At 39.4% G+C, this 16,298-nt stretch overlaps 1 protein-coding gene and 1 non-coding gene across 2 annotated transcripts; one reads left to right on the top strand and one right to left on the bottom strand.

Moving 5' to 3' along the window:
- Positions 1-1,127: 1,127 nt before the first annotated feature.
- LOC125492189 (small nucleolar RNA R71) lies at positions 1,128-1,232 on the bottom strand. Its single transcript, XR_007268633.1, has one exon. It is a non-coding gene; the product is annotated as a small nucleolar RNA R71 (small nucleolar RNA).
- Positions 1,233-4,622: 3,390 nt separating this feature from the next.
- On the top strand, positions 4,623-8,254 carry LOC130589522 (uncharacterized). Its single transcript, XM_057390796.1, has 4 exons — positions 4,623-4,848; positions 5,125-5,371; positions 5,479-5,857; positions 8,132-8,254. Exons 1-4 carry the CDS (start codon positions 4,623-4,625, stop codon positions 8,252-8,254), a joined length of 975 nt encoding a protein of 324 aa, XP_057246779.1.
- The last annotated feature ends 8,044 nt before the right edge of the window (positions 8,255-16,298 follow it).

Below are 16,298 nucleotides of genomic sequence, written 5' to 3'. Positions count from 1 at the left end.
TGATTTATATTTCTATCGTTGCATACTGAATCTGCTTCGAGAGGAGAGATACCGTATAGGCTTTCAATTGTTAGGCAAAGTGACCCTTGACCATGCGAGAGCGGCTGGGTGATCTTTGAGGGAGGTAATGTTCGAGAGAAATTAGATGTGCCCTAGACAGTTTAACTTATTAGGTGGTTATTATTCGTCCTTGATTTCCCAAATTGTATGCATAGTGATCCATGATTCTAGTGCTTTATTAATCGATTTATACCTTCTTATTTAGTTATGTTATTTGCTTAGTTTAGTAACACAACTCTATTCATCTGATTTTGTTAGTGTAATATTAGTGTTGAGATATAATATTATAACTTTCTCCTTGTGGATTCGGTCCTGACTTCCCTGACTACTAGTTAGTCGACCTTAGGTTATTTTTGATTAGGTGATACGACTTTAGCATATCAAATTTTGGCGCCGTTGCCTGGGAGACGATTTATTTTTATTTTATCTGAATTATAGTATTAAACTAACCTCTACTCTGAAGAACAACTGTTCTTTGGAGCATCTCACGTTTGTTTTAGTGTTTTTGGTGTATGAGCAGAAAATTGAAATCCCCAAATCTCATCCCGTTCGATCCGGAGATTGAAGAGACTGCTCGTAGACTCAGAAAGAAAACTAAGCAAGCAAAGTTGTCTGCAAGGACACCCTCCCAAAAGACACCTTATTCTCCACCATTTTCCTAGCACCAAGAATTCCCCGCCTCACCTATTACTCTCAACATGGGTGAGAATGTTACACGAACCTTCAGAGACTACACACAACCATCTCCTGATAATGTGCCTACTAGGTACGAATGCCCATTATCGCCGCTATGAATTTTGAGATCATGTCTCATGTTCTGAATATGGTTCAGAACAATTAGTTCGTTGGGTTACCATATGAAGACCCAAATCAGCACATGCAGAGGTTCTTACAATGTTGTGCTACTCAGAAACAAGCTGGTGTTACTCTTGATGAGATGAAACTCCTCCTATTTGGCTTCTCTCTATGCGACAAAGCTCTATTCTGGTATAATAAGCTGCCTTCCACCATCACCACCTAGCTAGAACTTTCCAAGATTTTTCTTATCAAGTGGTACCCTTACTAAAAGACTGCCAATATCTAATTACTTTTACCCAAGATCCTGGTGATTCTTTATATGAAGCTTGGGAGCGGTTCAAGGATCTGCAGCGTCTCTGTCCTCATCATGGTTTGGACCAGTGGTATTTGTGTCAGATTTTCTACACTAGAGTTGATGTAGATACACGACGGGTAATTGATGGAGCATCCGGTGGGTTCTTCATGGATAAAACGATTGAGGAAGGGTATGAACTTTTGGAGAAACTAGCATCTAATTAAGCATCTACTATTCTTTATTGTATGAAACAGGGAGGTAAACATGATGTCGAAGCCATTTCCTTACTGTCTACGCAACTAGTTGCTCTACCTCAAAAGATTGATTCCTTGAAGTTAGGTAATGACTCCTCCCACATGAGTGTTAATGCGATGGCTAGTGCTTCTAACTACAATGTTCTCCTTTGTGATGCTTGTGGGATACCTGGGCACAACTCTCAAGAGTGTCCTACGCTCCTATCCTCTACTGTGGGCAACGTAGGCAGTTAATCTTTTCGTCACAACCTGGAACCAGTTCAACCCAATTCCAACACCTATAATCCGGGTTAGACACCATCCAAACCTTTCATATAGGAGTATAATGTGTTGAACCACCGCCTCAACAACCATATGTGCCTCAATAACAGGGTCAACAATATCAACCTCCACAACAAGCTCCACCTGGCTTTCAGAGAAATCAAGCACCTCAACAACCTGCTCCTACTGCACCCAGCCATGACAGAGTTGAAGAAATGATGTTCCAGATGCAGAAAGGGTTCAATGCTTTTCAAGCTGACAAAAAGCTCAACTGGAAAATTTGGGACGCATAACAAGATGTTGGAGACTCAACTAGCTAGTTGGCTAGTTCTTCTGCTAGTAGGCCACCTGGGGCCTTACCTTCACAATCAATGCAACCAAGGGAACTGCCAATGCCATCACTCTTAGGAGTGGAACACATTATGATGGTCCCCAATGCTAAGGATGGTCCGGTTGAGCCAAAAAAAATGCAGAGTCACTGAAACTTCACAGCTCCTGAGAGACCACCAACAAACGCAGAGAAGCAGATAGTACCTGAAAAAATTCATCTACCACTCCTGCGATAAAGGTACCATTCCCCACTCGTCTATCGAAAAATAAGCTGGATCACCAACTTGGTAAGTTTATGGAGGTAGTGAAGAATCTTCAGGTAACTGTCCCATTTACTGAACTTATTACTCAAGTCTGCATATGCTAAATTTTTGAAGGAAATTTGACTAGGAAAGAGCCTTTAATGCAGTGAAACTGTTGCCTTTACTGAAGAATGTAGTGCTCTTTTGCAAAATCAATCCCCTCCTAAATTAAAGATCCGGGGAGTTTCTCCATCCCTTGTAATATTGGCACCATTTTATTGACAAAGCCTTATGTGATTTAGGTGCTAGTGTTAGTGTCATCCTCTTACTGTTTGCAAAAAGCTTGACATGGGAAATTTAAAATGTACAAACATTACTCTTCAAATGGTCGACCGTTCTGTTAAATACCCCCTAGGTATCTTAATTAGAGGACGTTCCTGTGAAGGTAGGTAAATTTTATATTCCTGCGGATTTTGTTGTGCTTGACATGGAAGAGGATACTCAATCCCAATCATTTTAGGGAGACCATTCCTTCATACTGCTGGAGCTGTTATAGATGTTAAAAATGGGAATTGACTTTGACTATGGGATATGATAAGGTGACTTTTAGTTTGACCAATGCTTTGAAAAGTCCCATGCTAGAGGAAGCCTGTTATAGAATAGATGTCATTGATGTGCTGGTTAATGATGAAATGCCTCAATCCCTTCTGTGGGATCCTTTGGAGGCATTGCTTTGTTTTACATCTTTCACATGTGATGATAGTCCCCGCAATACTGAAGTGGATGATTAGGAAGCAACTTTTACCTGTGTAGAGCTTGACGGTATCACCACTCACGAGGAGGAACGATTAGTATGTGCTACTCAACCGGTAGAGGTAAAGAAACCTGAACTGAAACCCCTTCCCCCTTCCACGCGATATGCTTTTCTGGATGAAACTGAAAACTGCCCTGTGATTGTTAGTGCTTCACTAAATGATGGTCACATGTCCCAACTTTTGTCTGTTTTGAGAAACATAAAAAGGCTATTGAATATAGCATTGAAGACTTGAAAGGCATAATCCCTGACTTTTGCATGCACAAAATTCATCTCGAGGATGATCATTTTCCTAGTATACAAGGCCATCGTCGTTTGAACCCCAATATGCATGAAGTTGTCAAGAAAGAGGTTATCAAATTGCTTGATGCTAGGATCATCTATCCCATTTCTGATTCTAAGTGGGTGAGTCTAGTTCAAGTGGTTCTAAAAAAGGGCGGTACTACTGTGGTTAAAAATGAGAAAAATGAACTAATTGCTACAAGTGTAGTCACTGGGTGCGTGGCGTATGTGCATTGACTATAGGAAACTAAATGTTGCCACTAAGAAAGACCACTTTATCCTTCCCTTTATTGATCAGATGTTGGAACGTCTAGCTTGTCAATCTCATTTTTGTTATCTACATGGCTATTCTGGTTTCTTCCAAATCCCTATCCACCCAGATGACCAGGAGAAGAACACATTTACATGTCCTTATGGTACCTTTGCTTATTGAAGGACTCCCTTTGGACTATGCAATGCCCCCGCTACCTCCCAACGTTGTATGATGGCCATCTTTTCTGAGTTTATTGAGTCCATTATGGAAGTACTTATGGATGACATTAAGGTGTATGGCATTGATTTTAATACATGTTTGATAAATCTAGCTAAAGTATTGAAAAGATGTGAAGATGTCCACCTTGTATTGAACTGGGAGAAGTGCCACTGCATGGTTACTGAAGGAGTGGTACTTGGTCATATTATTCTAACGAGGCATCCAGGTGGAAAAGCAAAAATTCAAGTGATTGAGCAATTACCCCCTCCTGTGAATGTCAAGGGAGTTTGAGGTTTTCTTGGTCATGTGGGATTTTATCGCCGCTTTATCAAGGACTTCTGTAAAATTGCTAAACCACTTACTCAGTTGCTCCTCAAGGATGCCCCTTCTGTTTACTGATGAGTGTCTGTGTCTTTAACAGGATCAAGCAAGCTCTGATTACTGCTCCTATCATTCGATCTCCAGATTGGACCCTCCCATTTGAGATTATGTGTAACGCTAGCGATTATGTTGTGGGAGCTGTACATGGTCAGAGGAAGGAAAACAAGACACTCGATGAAGCTCAAGTTAACTATGCCACCACGGAGAAAGAGCTTCTAGCTGTGGTCTATGCATTGGACAAGTTCAGGACATATCTGCTTGGATCTAAGTCATTGTCTACACGTATGCTGCATTGAAGTACCTCCTAGCCAAAAAGGAGCAAAGCCTCGACTCATTGTGGATTTTGCTGCTCCAAGAATTCGACTTGGAGATCAGAGATAAAAAGGGGCAAAAATGTAGTGGCTGACACTTGTCCAGATTGCAGTATGAGGATATGGAAGAAGGTCTACCCATTGATGACTCCTTTCCTGATGATAAGCTCCTGGCAATCACTTTCGTTACCCCGTGGTATGCAGACTTCGCCAACTTCTGTGTGAGTAGACAAACTCCCCGAGAGCTGAGTTACCAGCAGAGGAAGAAATTTCTCGATGATGCCAAGAAGTACTTTTGTGATGATCCTCTTCTTTACAAGCTTTGTGCTGACACCATCTACAGGCGATGTATCCCAGAGTGGGAGGTGCATGGAATTCTGAAGCACTCTCACTCCCTTCAGTGGAGGCCATGCTGGGCCCTCCAAAACAGTGCTAAGGTACTTCATCTGGTTTTTATTGGCCGACTCTATTTCATGATGCTAGTACTTTTGTTAAGTCTTGTGATGCATGCCAACGACAGGAAATATTTCCCTAGACATGAGATGCCCCAAACCCCCATTCTGGAAGTTGAGCTGTTTGATGTATGGGGTATTGATTTTATGAGTCCTTTTTCCTCTTCCTCAGGCAACAATTTAATACTTGTTGTTGTTAACTATGTGTCTAAGTGGGTAGAAGCCATTGCATCACCAACTAATGACTCTAAGGTTGTCATGAAAATGTTCAAAAAGATTATCTTTCCAAGGTTTGGGGTACCAAGCGTTGTCATTAGTGACGGTGGATCCCATTTTCACAAAAGAACTTTTGAAGCCTTACACAAGAAATATGGCATCTACCATAGGACTTGTCTAGCATACCGTCCTCAGACAAGTGGGTAAGTAGAAGTGTCTAATCGTGAAATAAAGACTATCTTGGAGAAAGTGGCAGCTAAATCTAGAAAGGATTGGAGTGATAAGTTAGATGACACATTATGGCTTATAGGACTGCCTTTAAGTCCCCTATTGGTACCACCCCTTATAAACTAGTCTATGAAAAATCATGCCACCTACCTATCAAACTAGAGTATAAGGCTTTTTGGGCTGTTAAGGAGTTAAACCTTGATGCTAAATTAGCAGGAGAAAAACGCCTATTGCAAATCAATGAGCTTGATGAACTTAGATTAAATGTCTATGATAGTTTGAGTCTCTACAAAGAGTGCACTAAGAGATGGCATGATAAGAAAATTTTGAGCAGAGAGTTCTCTATTGGTGACAAGGTTTTATTGTACAACTCTAGACTAAAGCTTTTTCCTGGTAAGCTGAAGTCTAGGTGGTCTGGTGCCTTTTCTGTCACTAATACTAACAAGTTTGGTTCTACTGAGGTGATGAATGCAACAAGTGAGAAGTTCAAAGTTAATGGACAACGTTTGAAGTTGTACCATACGGGAATCCCTGTTGGATTTGTGGATGAGTTATACCTTCAACCCCCATCCCCGTCTGTTTGAGGGATGAAGCATTATGGTCGTGCGGGACCTTTTTAAACCAGCGCTGATCGGGGGGCAACCCGATTTCTTTCCTTCTTTCTCTTATCTATCTTTTTTTTTTCCTCATAGTTTTGCTAAATTTTGTAGCTTGGTGAGAGAGTGATAGGGTACTAATCATCCTTTTGAAGCTATATGTGTGCAGGACTGGTGATCAATTGGAGAAACCCGTGAAAATTCGAGCCCTCACTAACTGGAGAACCGCCCGACGCCAACGTGCTACATCACCCGATTGGGCCCGTAACGGAAAATGTGAACTGCTGAAAGTGGGGAACGCTCGATGCCATCGGGCCATAACACCGATCGGGCGAACCTCCATCAAACTTAACAACGACAAAAAACAAGAAAAGAAGGGAACGCTCGATGCTGTCGGGCGACAACACCCGATCGAGCCCGCAACCAAAATTGAAAAGAGGAAAATAAAAATTGATGCCCGATCTTGTCGGGCAAGAACGCCCGATCTTGTCGGGCAAGAATGCCCGATCGGGCCCGCAACCTATTCCAGAAATACAAAAAAAGATTTACGCCCGATTCTGTCGGGGAACTTTGCCCGATCGGGCCCGTAACTAAACTCGCGGAATTCACAAGAAAAAAAAGATCCCGGATTTGATCGGGTTATGGCGCCCGATCGGGCTTGAGGGCCGACTGCTTTCATTAAAGAGGTTTTTTTCCCCTTCTTTCACTCACTTTCTCTCACACACTCTCTCTCCTCTAAATCATGACCCCCAAATTCTCCCATCTGCTTCTCTAAAAACTCACCTTGCACCATTGAAGAACTCCACTCAAATCCTCAAACTTTCACCAATTTACCTCCCTCATCACTTCTTACTCATCTCTTACTCCACTTTCTTCCACTCTATCTCTCACCTCCATCTTCTTCTTCATCCCTTCCACCATTAAAGTGAGGTTGAGTGGATACAAGCTTTCTCTTCTCTTCCACCATTAAAGAGTGAGTAGAAGCTTCTCAATTATTGGGCATTCAAGCCCTATGTTTACAAGACGGTGAAAAAACGGCACCGGCTCACAAAAACCACCTCCACCACCACGGGTCATCCCCCGGGACGACACCTTCTTGGATGTCATTTTCTCCACCGAAGAACAGAGGGAATGATTTCAGCGCCTCAAGGGGCGCGAGGTGAGTCCTACTACTTTTCTTGACATTGAGTTCTTAAGTGAATTAGGGATTTTCTCTGAATTTAAGGACTTTATGAAGATAAATGGGATGGAATCCTTTTTTCCCGTACATGTTAACATGTACCGTATGTTTATCTATGAGTTTTAGAGCAGTCTACATGTCACCCACCCTCGAACTGGACCGATATCACATGTGACCTATAGGCTCCTTAATCAGGATTTCACACTCACCATCCCGGAGTTTGCTAGAATACTCCGTGTCCTAAATCGGGGGAAAATTGGGCACCCCCCGATTACCATCACCGCGACATCTTCAACGCCATTACGGGTGACGACTCTGATCTCACCCTCCAACATTATCATGCTAAATTTATCCACCAACCCATTTTTAAAATTTGGGTCCGATTTATGTCAAAAACATTGTGGAGGATGAGCTTTACTTGATAGGTAGTTACATGTACCGAGGCACCCCGCGCCGCTTTAACTATAACATACCCCATCACGTTGCACTCCAAATGGAGCGTATCTCCACCACCTACCCTAAGCGGCGCGCCGACGACACATTGACCTCTCGTCCCATAGTGAATGGGGGGGTACTTACTCTGTTTTCCCGGACCATTCCCGATTTTGATGAGACTCGTTACTAGCCGGCCTTAGGCCCAACATTGCTTGACTATGCCTACCTCACTCGCCTCCACTGGTTGGAACAGGGTGAGGATACCTACGAGTGGCGCATTAACAGGATGCCCTCCGTCGAACTGCCCAACCCTTTAGCGAAAATAAAAACCTGGCCAACCTCATTACCAAGTTCCTATTGTTGGTTCTGACTTTCCTCACCTTATTCCCCCGATACCCGAGCGTACCTACCATCGTCGCCTAGCCCACATGGAGGATATCCTCTCTACTTCTGATGCTCCCCCTCTCCCATATTCTAATGTTCCTCCCCCTTTTGATTTTCAGGAGATGATGAGCATGCTCTAGCGGCTGGAGACTGGCATTACGGCCAACACGACAGCTATTCAGGACTTCAGCCAGCAGGTTGATGCCAATAGTGCACTTCTACAGATGCTCAGTCAGGGTGTCGATACATTGGCCAACAATTAGCACCTGGCTCTGTATTCGATGTATGACGAGATCTAACGCCTTAATCACATTGCTGAGCATGATGCACACCCTTCTTGGTACACTTGGAACCCGAGTTACAACCAGCCGGGATCCTGTAGCCAAGGCGGTGGCGGTGAAAATGACGGCGGTAAAGATGACAGCAGTGAGGATGACGATGGTGAGGATACTCTCATGGATGACTGATATCCATGTCCCTCTTTCCCCTTGTTGCAATGCGGTTGCCACGTTCGGCTTGGGGGAGGAATTCTGTAAGTACTACTCTCACTATTACTTCTTTTTTAGATGGGTGGATTAGTTTTACTGTGTTCTTTAGGTTAGCTAAGTTAGTTAATTGCTTTAAAATAAAAACAAAAACAATAAAAAAATGAAATATTGCTGAAAAAAATACCAAAAATACGAGTTGAACATGAATAGTTTAATTGCTTCCTTGTGCCCCGAACTTTGCTTTTAAAAAAGATTTAACTCATTATACTGGATAGTTGGGCATTTGTGATTGGGATGTTGTGATGTGATATCTGATTGCCTTGGTCTTGAGTAGATTTTGATGATAAAGCGCCTACTTTAAATGCATACTTGAATTGCTACATTGTAAGGATTCATTATAGCCTTCGGATGTATGTTTACGTCCGAACTATCCTTGTGTGTTAGTTCCTCATATCATTCTTATCTTGACTTTGGCATTGTACTCGTTGATTTCTGATGACTTTGGACATGTGATGTGATAGAGGCGTTCATTTAATTGAGTTTTTTAGCCTCAGAGTTATTAAAAGAATCACTTTTTCCTTCCTTAGCCCCGCTGAGCCTATTGACTTTTTGGATCGATCTATATTAAGCCACATTACATGCCTTGAGCCTTTTCAATGTTTATTGTCCCAAGGCTAGTTTGGGGGAGCATTTGTTAGGTTAATAATATATTATGTGGTTGATTTTGCGGGCTGATTAGAAAATAGTATGTTTTGTCACGAAGTGAAGTGAAAGAAGAGAAAAGAACAAGAAAAAAACAAACAAAAAAATAACACATGAAAAGTCTCCATGATTTCCATTCATTAAGTTTATAGAAATCACGATTCATGAAAAGAAAAAATAAAAACAATACATTTTGTTGAAAACTATATTCAAGGAGACAATTGTTGGTTGGTTCGAAAAATCTAAAGTTGGTCATTATTTTGGACATGTGATTGAGGCCATGGGAGTTGTTTTTACTACATCTAGTTCTACTAGTGCTATTTGCTCCCCTATTCTGGGCTTTTCCACCACATTCCTTAAATAATTCCCGTACCTTTACCCGAGCCCCATTACAAGCCTCAGAATGACCTTTTGAGCATGTGTTTGAATGTTTATTGGAATGATAGAGAGTCAATGTGCGAAAGTTGAAGTTTAAGTTTGTTATTCGAGTCGACTCGATTATGATGAGCGATATTATACCTTTTCTAAACACATGAGAGTGTGAGAGGGGATGGATATTATGGTTAGGTTGATGAGCGATCATGCACACTTTATGCTCGCTACAAAAATTGAGAGTGACACCTTGGTGAGTCCCTTTTCAAGATGTGCGAGTTATGTAGGGCAGCTATGTCTGACAATTTGCTTAAGTGATAGGTGGTAAAAGTGATATGGTCAAATGAACTTGAATTTTGCTTGCTTGAAGGGTTTTGAGTTGAAAAAGTTTGAGTTTGAGTTTCATATTTTGAGGGGTGAAGCAATTCTATTCATATTCATGTTGTGCTTTACTTAGGGATAAGCAAAAGTTTAGCTTGGGGGAGTTTGATGGTATGATTTTATATAGAGTTTTCTCCCCTACTTATATGGTAAAAGTGATGTTTATGGTGCTCTTAGGAGCCATTTTGTACTAACTCTCTCCCTCTAGTTGTGGTTTGCTATTTTGTGTTGTATTGTAGGTTTTAGGGAACTATTACCTACTTTATATTTGTTATATGGCCGCTACACTAGATTAAAGAGGTTGGACGCTGAGTCCCGAGATCCCGAGGATGCTTTCCGGAACCTTGAGCAAAAGAAGAGCCAAGAAACGAGAGAATACTGATCGGCTCGATAGAATCGGGCAGTACAGCCCGATCGGGCGCAGAAACAAGAAAAAAATCTCTATTGCGGGCTCGATCGGGCGTTAAAGCCCAGTCGTAGTTCGCTATTGACGCTCGATCGGGCGACATTGCCCGAAAACATCGGGCGCCCCAGACAAATCTGATGCGCATCTACTGAACTTTTGGGCGGCCCGATGACATCGGGCGCCTATGATTTTGACCTCGTTTTTCTATGTTGGAGCCCGATTCGATCGGGCGACTTTACGCCACGCGTTTTTTTAATGAATACGGGGCTGATTTTCGAGACTTTTTCCTATTGATTTTAGGACTTGTATATATAGAAAAATTAGAATTATTAGAGGACATCTTGGTTTTTATTATTAGTTTTCTCTAGAGAGTGTTTCAAGAACCCCAATTTAGTGCTTTTTAATTTCAATTTAAGATTGAACCTTTTTCTTATTCACAAGTTCAATATAATTTGGTAATCTTTCTTTATTACTTCTTCTATTGTTAATTAGATTCTTTTGTAAGTTATTTGCAATTTTTCGAAGTAGGAGTTTTTATATTGATTTTGTTATTTTTTTTCATAATTATGAGTGAGTAGTTTTATTTCTAGGATTGTAGGGATCTATGTATGCAATGAGGGATTGGTAGATTAGTTTGATTGCCTTGTATTTCGATTGTTTCCTATGGTTGAATCTTCATGCTCGATTTATAAGTTAGGATTGATTTATAATTCTATTGTTGCAATACTGAATCTCCTTCGAGAGGAGAGATACCGTATAGGCTTTCAATTATTAGGCAAAGTGACCCTTGACCATGCGAGAGCGGCTGGGTGATCTTTGAGGGAGGTAATGTTCGAGAGAAATTACATGTGCCCTAAACAGTTTGACTTATTACGTGGTTATTATTCGTCCCTGATTTCCCGAATTGTATGCATAGTGATCCATGATTCTAGTGCTTTATTAATCGATTTATACCTTCTTATTTAGTTCTATTATTTGCTTAGTTTAGTAACACAACTCTATTCATCTGATTTTGTTAGTGTAATATTAGAGTTCGGATATAATAATATAGCTTTCTCCCTGTGGATTCGATCCTGACTTCCCTGTCTACTAGTTAGTGGACCTTAGGTTATTTTTTATTAGGTGATACGACTTTAGCCTATCACTATCCTCTCTCTCTCCTCTTCACACTGCGCTCTCTCCTCTCTCTCTCCTCTTCGCATTGCGCTCTCTCCTCTTCGGCGTTGTTGGCTCGCCTTTTCTCGTAGCTCGACGTCCTTCTCGCTCGTCGTCCTTTGTCGCTCGCCTTCTTCGTCGTTCGCCGGCCTTCGATGCTCGCTGGCCTTCATCACTTGCCAGCCTTCGACGCTTGCCGGCCTTCGCTCGTGAATCGTATAACCTATTCGTGGCCGACTTTCTACTTATCTTTCAACCTATTCGTCGTTCGTGAATCGCAGAACCTTCGACAGTTGCCGACAATCTGCTTCCACCGTCGCACAACCTATTCGTGGCCTTCGTCGAGTGCTGCTGAGAACTCGCCGGTAGTGGACAAAGCAGATCCTGCCAACTTCAGTTTCTTATTAAACCAATTTGTGATCCAGATTTTTTTTTGTTAATAGGTTGATTTCAGTTTAGCATAACCTTGAAATTTGGATCAACATTTTATTTTTGCCTATTATGTGTGAAATCTTGTATATTTTTCTTTTTGTTTTTATTTTTGTTTTTATTGTTTCAGATTTGTTTGTTTAGTGTGATTCTCGTTTCTTGTAATTCTTGTGTATCTCATGTTTTTTTTCTTCATTAGTTTTATTTTCGTTTTTTTTGGTTCAGTTTTTATTATTATTGTTTTTGACTTTGTTCAGTTTTCTGATCATTGTTTTTTTTCTTTGTTAGTATCAATTCATTTTCTAGTGGAAGTTTCTAACTTTTTGATATTATTCTGAATGTTTTTTATCTTTCGAATTTAATGGCAAAATACTAAATTTTTTTTTTTGCTTACACATGTACCTATTGCTGCGGTTTTCTCGAAACACCGCAACAATATGCCAGTTTTTTATTATTAAATACAACATATTGTTGTGGTTTTCCCTAGAAACCGCAACAATTTACTTTATGAATATGATATAAAATATATATATTGCTGCGATTTTACCGATAACCCTCAGCAATATATTAATTATCTATTGCTACCTCTTTAATTGTTGCGCGGCCAAAACCGCCACAATAGGCCACATAATGACCGCATCAATAAGCATTTATTTTACTAGTGATGCCCATTGCCTTGTGGAGCAATATATCAAGTAATGCAAAATCTGTGGATGGGTGATCAAATCAGCGGAAAATGCACTCCAGACTAGTCACGGTTATTTGCCAAAAGTAAAGCGAACGGTTGGATGGTGACCCCCAACTGTCGGAGTGTTATCTCAAAGTATGAAAGTTATTTTGATATTGGATTCCAGATAAGGAATCGTATCATGGTAAGTTGTTTCGATAAAGGAATCATATCAGGTAATGTAGTGAACGTTTATTCAGTACTTGAATATGAATGATAATATTGGATTCCTGATGAGGAATCGTATTTTGATATTGGATTCTCTATAAGGAATCGTATTATGGTAAGTTGTTATGATCTTGGATTCCCAATAAGTAATCGTATCATAGAATGTTTTCATGTTAGTATATTCCTGATAAGGAATTATTTGTAAAAGTATAAGAGACTGATTGATATAGTATTTAAAAACATAAGTCTGGATTTTTGATAAGAAGTCGATTGAAGGGAATAAAGTATATTATTTATCTCCGAGTTCGAAAGCTTAGATTCTTGATAAGGAACCGTGATATATTTGAAAAACTAATTAAATAAAGATATATGAAATATGTTTATGTTGTGACCGCTTCGAAGTCGCCTTGTTGCATTTGTTATTATGCGAATGATGGTGTAATAGAAAATAAATAATCGGATAAAAATATAATATGTATGTGGTCAACATGAGTTGATGTGATGCATGTTATGGCAGTGCGACTATTGTGATTATGTAGACTGTTAAGTCGTTATCAAGGAAAAGCCACCAAAGCATGTGTTAATCTTGTTTATGGGTTTAGTACTCAGCTTTGCTGATGTGTTGTATGTTGTTTTGTCATTTTTGTGGCTTGTCACTTAGTGGGTGGCAATATCTTAAATCTTTCAAGTTGAAGCCGTAAATTAATCTTTTGCAAATAGAAGTGTATGTTGATTCAGTCTTGAAGACTTATTGCAGTATTAATCTTTTGATTTCGAAGTGAGAACGCTTGACTTTATAACAGTTAGTCAATAATTATTTATAACCTATTTATGTATTTAAGAATTGTTAGTACTCCTGATTCTCTATTTTGGTTACTCCGCAAAAGCGTTGACATGGTTGAGTTTTTGAGTTAGGTTTAGGATTGTCCTATTTTCAAAGGAAATTTTGTCAGATTTTCTTGAAAATTTATGAGAATAGAGTTAGAGAATCAAGACTTGTCGTAATAGTTAATAAATTTGAACAGAGTTGGGATTTAAGTTTCATACTTTGTGATGTATTACCAAATGCCTTAATCCCCCTGTTGATATTTTTCCACTCAGGCGAATCAGCCAGATGCTTTAGTAGACCGTCTTTCTTCCTACGATCTGCATGCCACCTTAAGTTCTTCGCATCTCCTTTAATTGAGGGCATGCGCATAAATCTAGGTATTATGGGTAGATACCACAAAACCTTAGCTGGTGTCCTTCACTACCCCCAGGTCCTTTACGCTTGTACCTCGACAATCCACAACGTGGACACTCATGTAAATGCTCGTAGTCATTACGATAAAGCACACAATTGTTAGGACAAGCATCTATCTACTCGTACTCTAAATCAAAAGGACACATGAGTTTATTAGCGTAATAATACGACTTTGGCAGTTCTTTTCCACCAGGGAGCATATCATATAAAACTTCCAACAAGGATGTGAAACTAGAGTCCGTCCAACCAGATTTCGATTTAATGTTAAAGAGTGTAATCACGGCGGAAAGTTTGGTGTACTTTGTACAACATGTATATAAAAGCTTTTCAGCAGCCTCAGACATAGAATTGAAATACGAGGTCGTTTACATGAATGATCTTTAACCTCGTTCATCATCTCGTATACCCATTACCTATCTTCATCCCCATACTCATCATCACAATTCTCATCCCCGACATCATCAACGAGGTTTAAATCTTTCTTTTCTTCACATACATCGCTTATTACTCTACAACTTCCTATATACTTCTCCTCCTCACCATGCCAAACCCATACGTGATATCGAGGCCTAAACCCACGGTGAAAGGCAAATCTATACTACTAACCTTGCTCCCATTTCAATAATCGACATAAGGACGCTAAAAATCGACTGCTGCAGAGGATGCTTGATATTGTAATGCAGATTTACAAAATTTCGAGAGCCCATTCACAAACGCAATCGATTCACGACAACCATACATCCAAGTACGATCCATCTGATCATTCAAGAAGATCTCTAATAATTGAACACAACCAATACTTATAATGTATCAATCATTATTTAATTACATACACATGCATGAAAGTCACATATTCAAATCACACAGAGACACATGCAAGTTAAGATAGTGACATGTTCAAATGTATGTATGCAGTCGAAAGTCCTTATCACTCTAACCTAACCCATCCTTGGACGTCTAATCTCACAAGTGAATATATACCAACTTTTCTATTCTAAGGAAGATCCGGCAGTATTTCCCTACAATTCTCCAAGTACACGCTGTAGATAATTTCTTGTCTACATATGTACCCAGACAGAGCCGTCTTAAATATTTTGGAGGCCTTGTTCTAATTTAAGATAGTGATGCCCTAATGATAAAATTAAAGCTACAATCTTAAAAGGAAGAATTTCTACCAATAATAAAATTAAAATCTTACTAATTGAAGCAGCAAAAACTCAAACAGCTTTATCTAAAATAAAGTCTTAATACAACTTCAATCTATGATCAACCTTTCTATAAATCCACACTCAGTTAATATAAAATTATAATTTGAGCCTGAAAATTACAAGATAACATTAAATCATTGATGATCTGAACTTGAAACAAAATACTAAAATAGATTAAAACTATATATCTGATGGGTTCTTTGTCTGTTGACCAACACATTAAGTCTGAACTAATCATCCACCAGCATTAAGAAGATTATGATAACTAATTGCACTAAAAATAATAACTAAATTTAAGCTAACAAAGTTCTTTTTTTTCATTTATGGCTAAGCTATTGAAATTTTTATGAGAAATTGAGAAGTGAACGCACAACATACTCCAGCACCAGTGGCACCGCCACGGTTCCGTAAACTCGGGCGGCAGGTTGCGTAGTTCTCTTCAGTATTCTCCATGGTAAATCCATAGTTTCTTTCTTTATTTCTAAGTTAATCCTATCAAGTTCCGGATTTCGAGCAAAGATTCAACACTTAAATAATGAATTATATTTAGAAATATGACTAGTTTCTTTGATTTCTTATGAATATGTAAATAATGGGTAAAAATAAATATCAAGGGCAAAATTTTAGTCGATAATATGTGATTGAATAGAGGAGTAATGGGAATCAATTAGTCCATATATATTTAATTCAATTCTCATGGATTGAGAAGAGATGTTTTTGGAATCGTTGTTAATGGAGACTGGAGAGAGGAGGTTAGAGTTAAATACAAATTTCGTTAAAGATAATTTATAGGAAGTTGGAGAATGGGGAATAGAGAATAAATGTAATTTGGAAAGTTGCAAAAAATTTATAAGAATTGTAAGGCATCAAGAGTAATTAAAACACAAAACAAAACAACCTTTATATGACTCATTTACCTTAAATGATAACCATTGAAATATCTGCTATGGCTTTTTTCTCTCTGCTCCTCTATAACTTTCTTTTCTCATTTTCGGTCACAAGTGGTGTTTTAATTGTGATATATTGGA

This window comes from Beta vulgaris, chromosome 7 (assembly GCF_026745355.1).
Source record: "Beta vulgaris subsp. vulgaris cultivar EL10 chromosome 7, EL10.2, whole genome shotgun sequence".
NCBI lineage: Eukaryota > Viridiplantae > Streptophyta > Magnoliopsida > Caryophyllales > Amaranthaceae > Beta > Beta vulgaris.
Note: the sequence above shows the minus strand (reverse complement) of the source record. Positions and strands in the feature narration are given on the sequence as shown.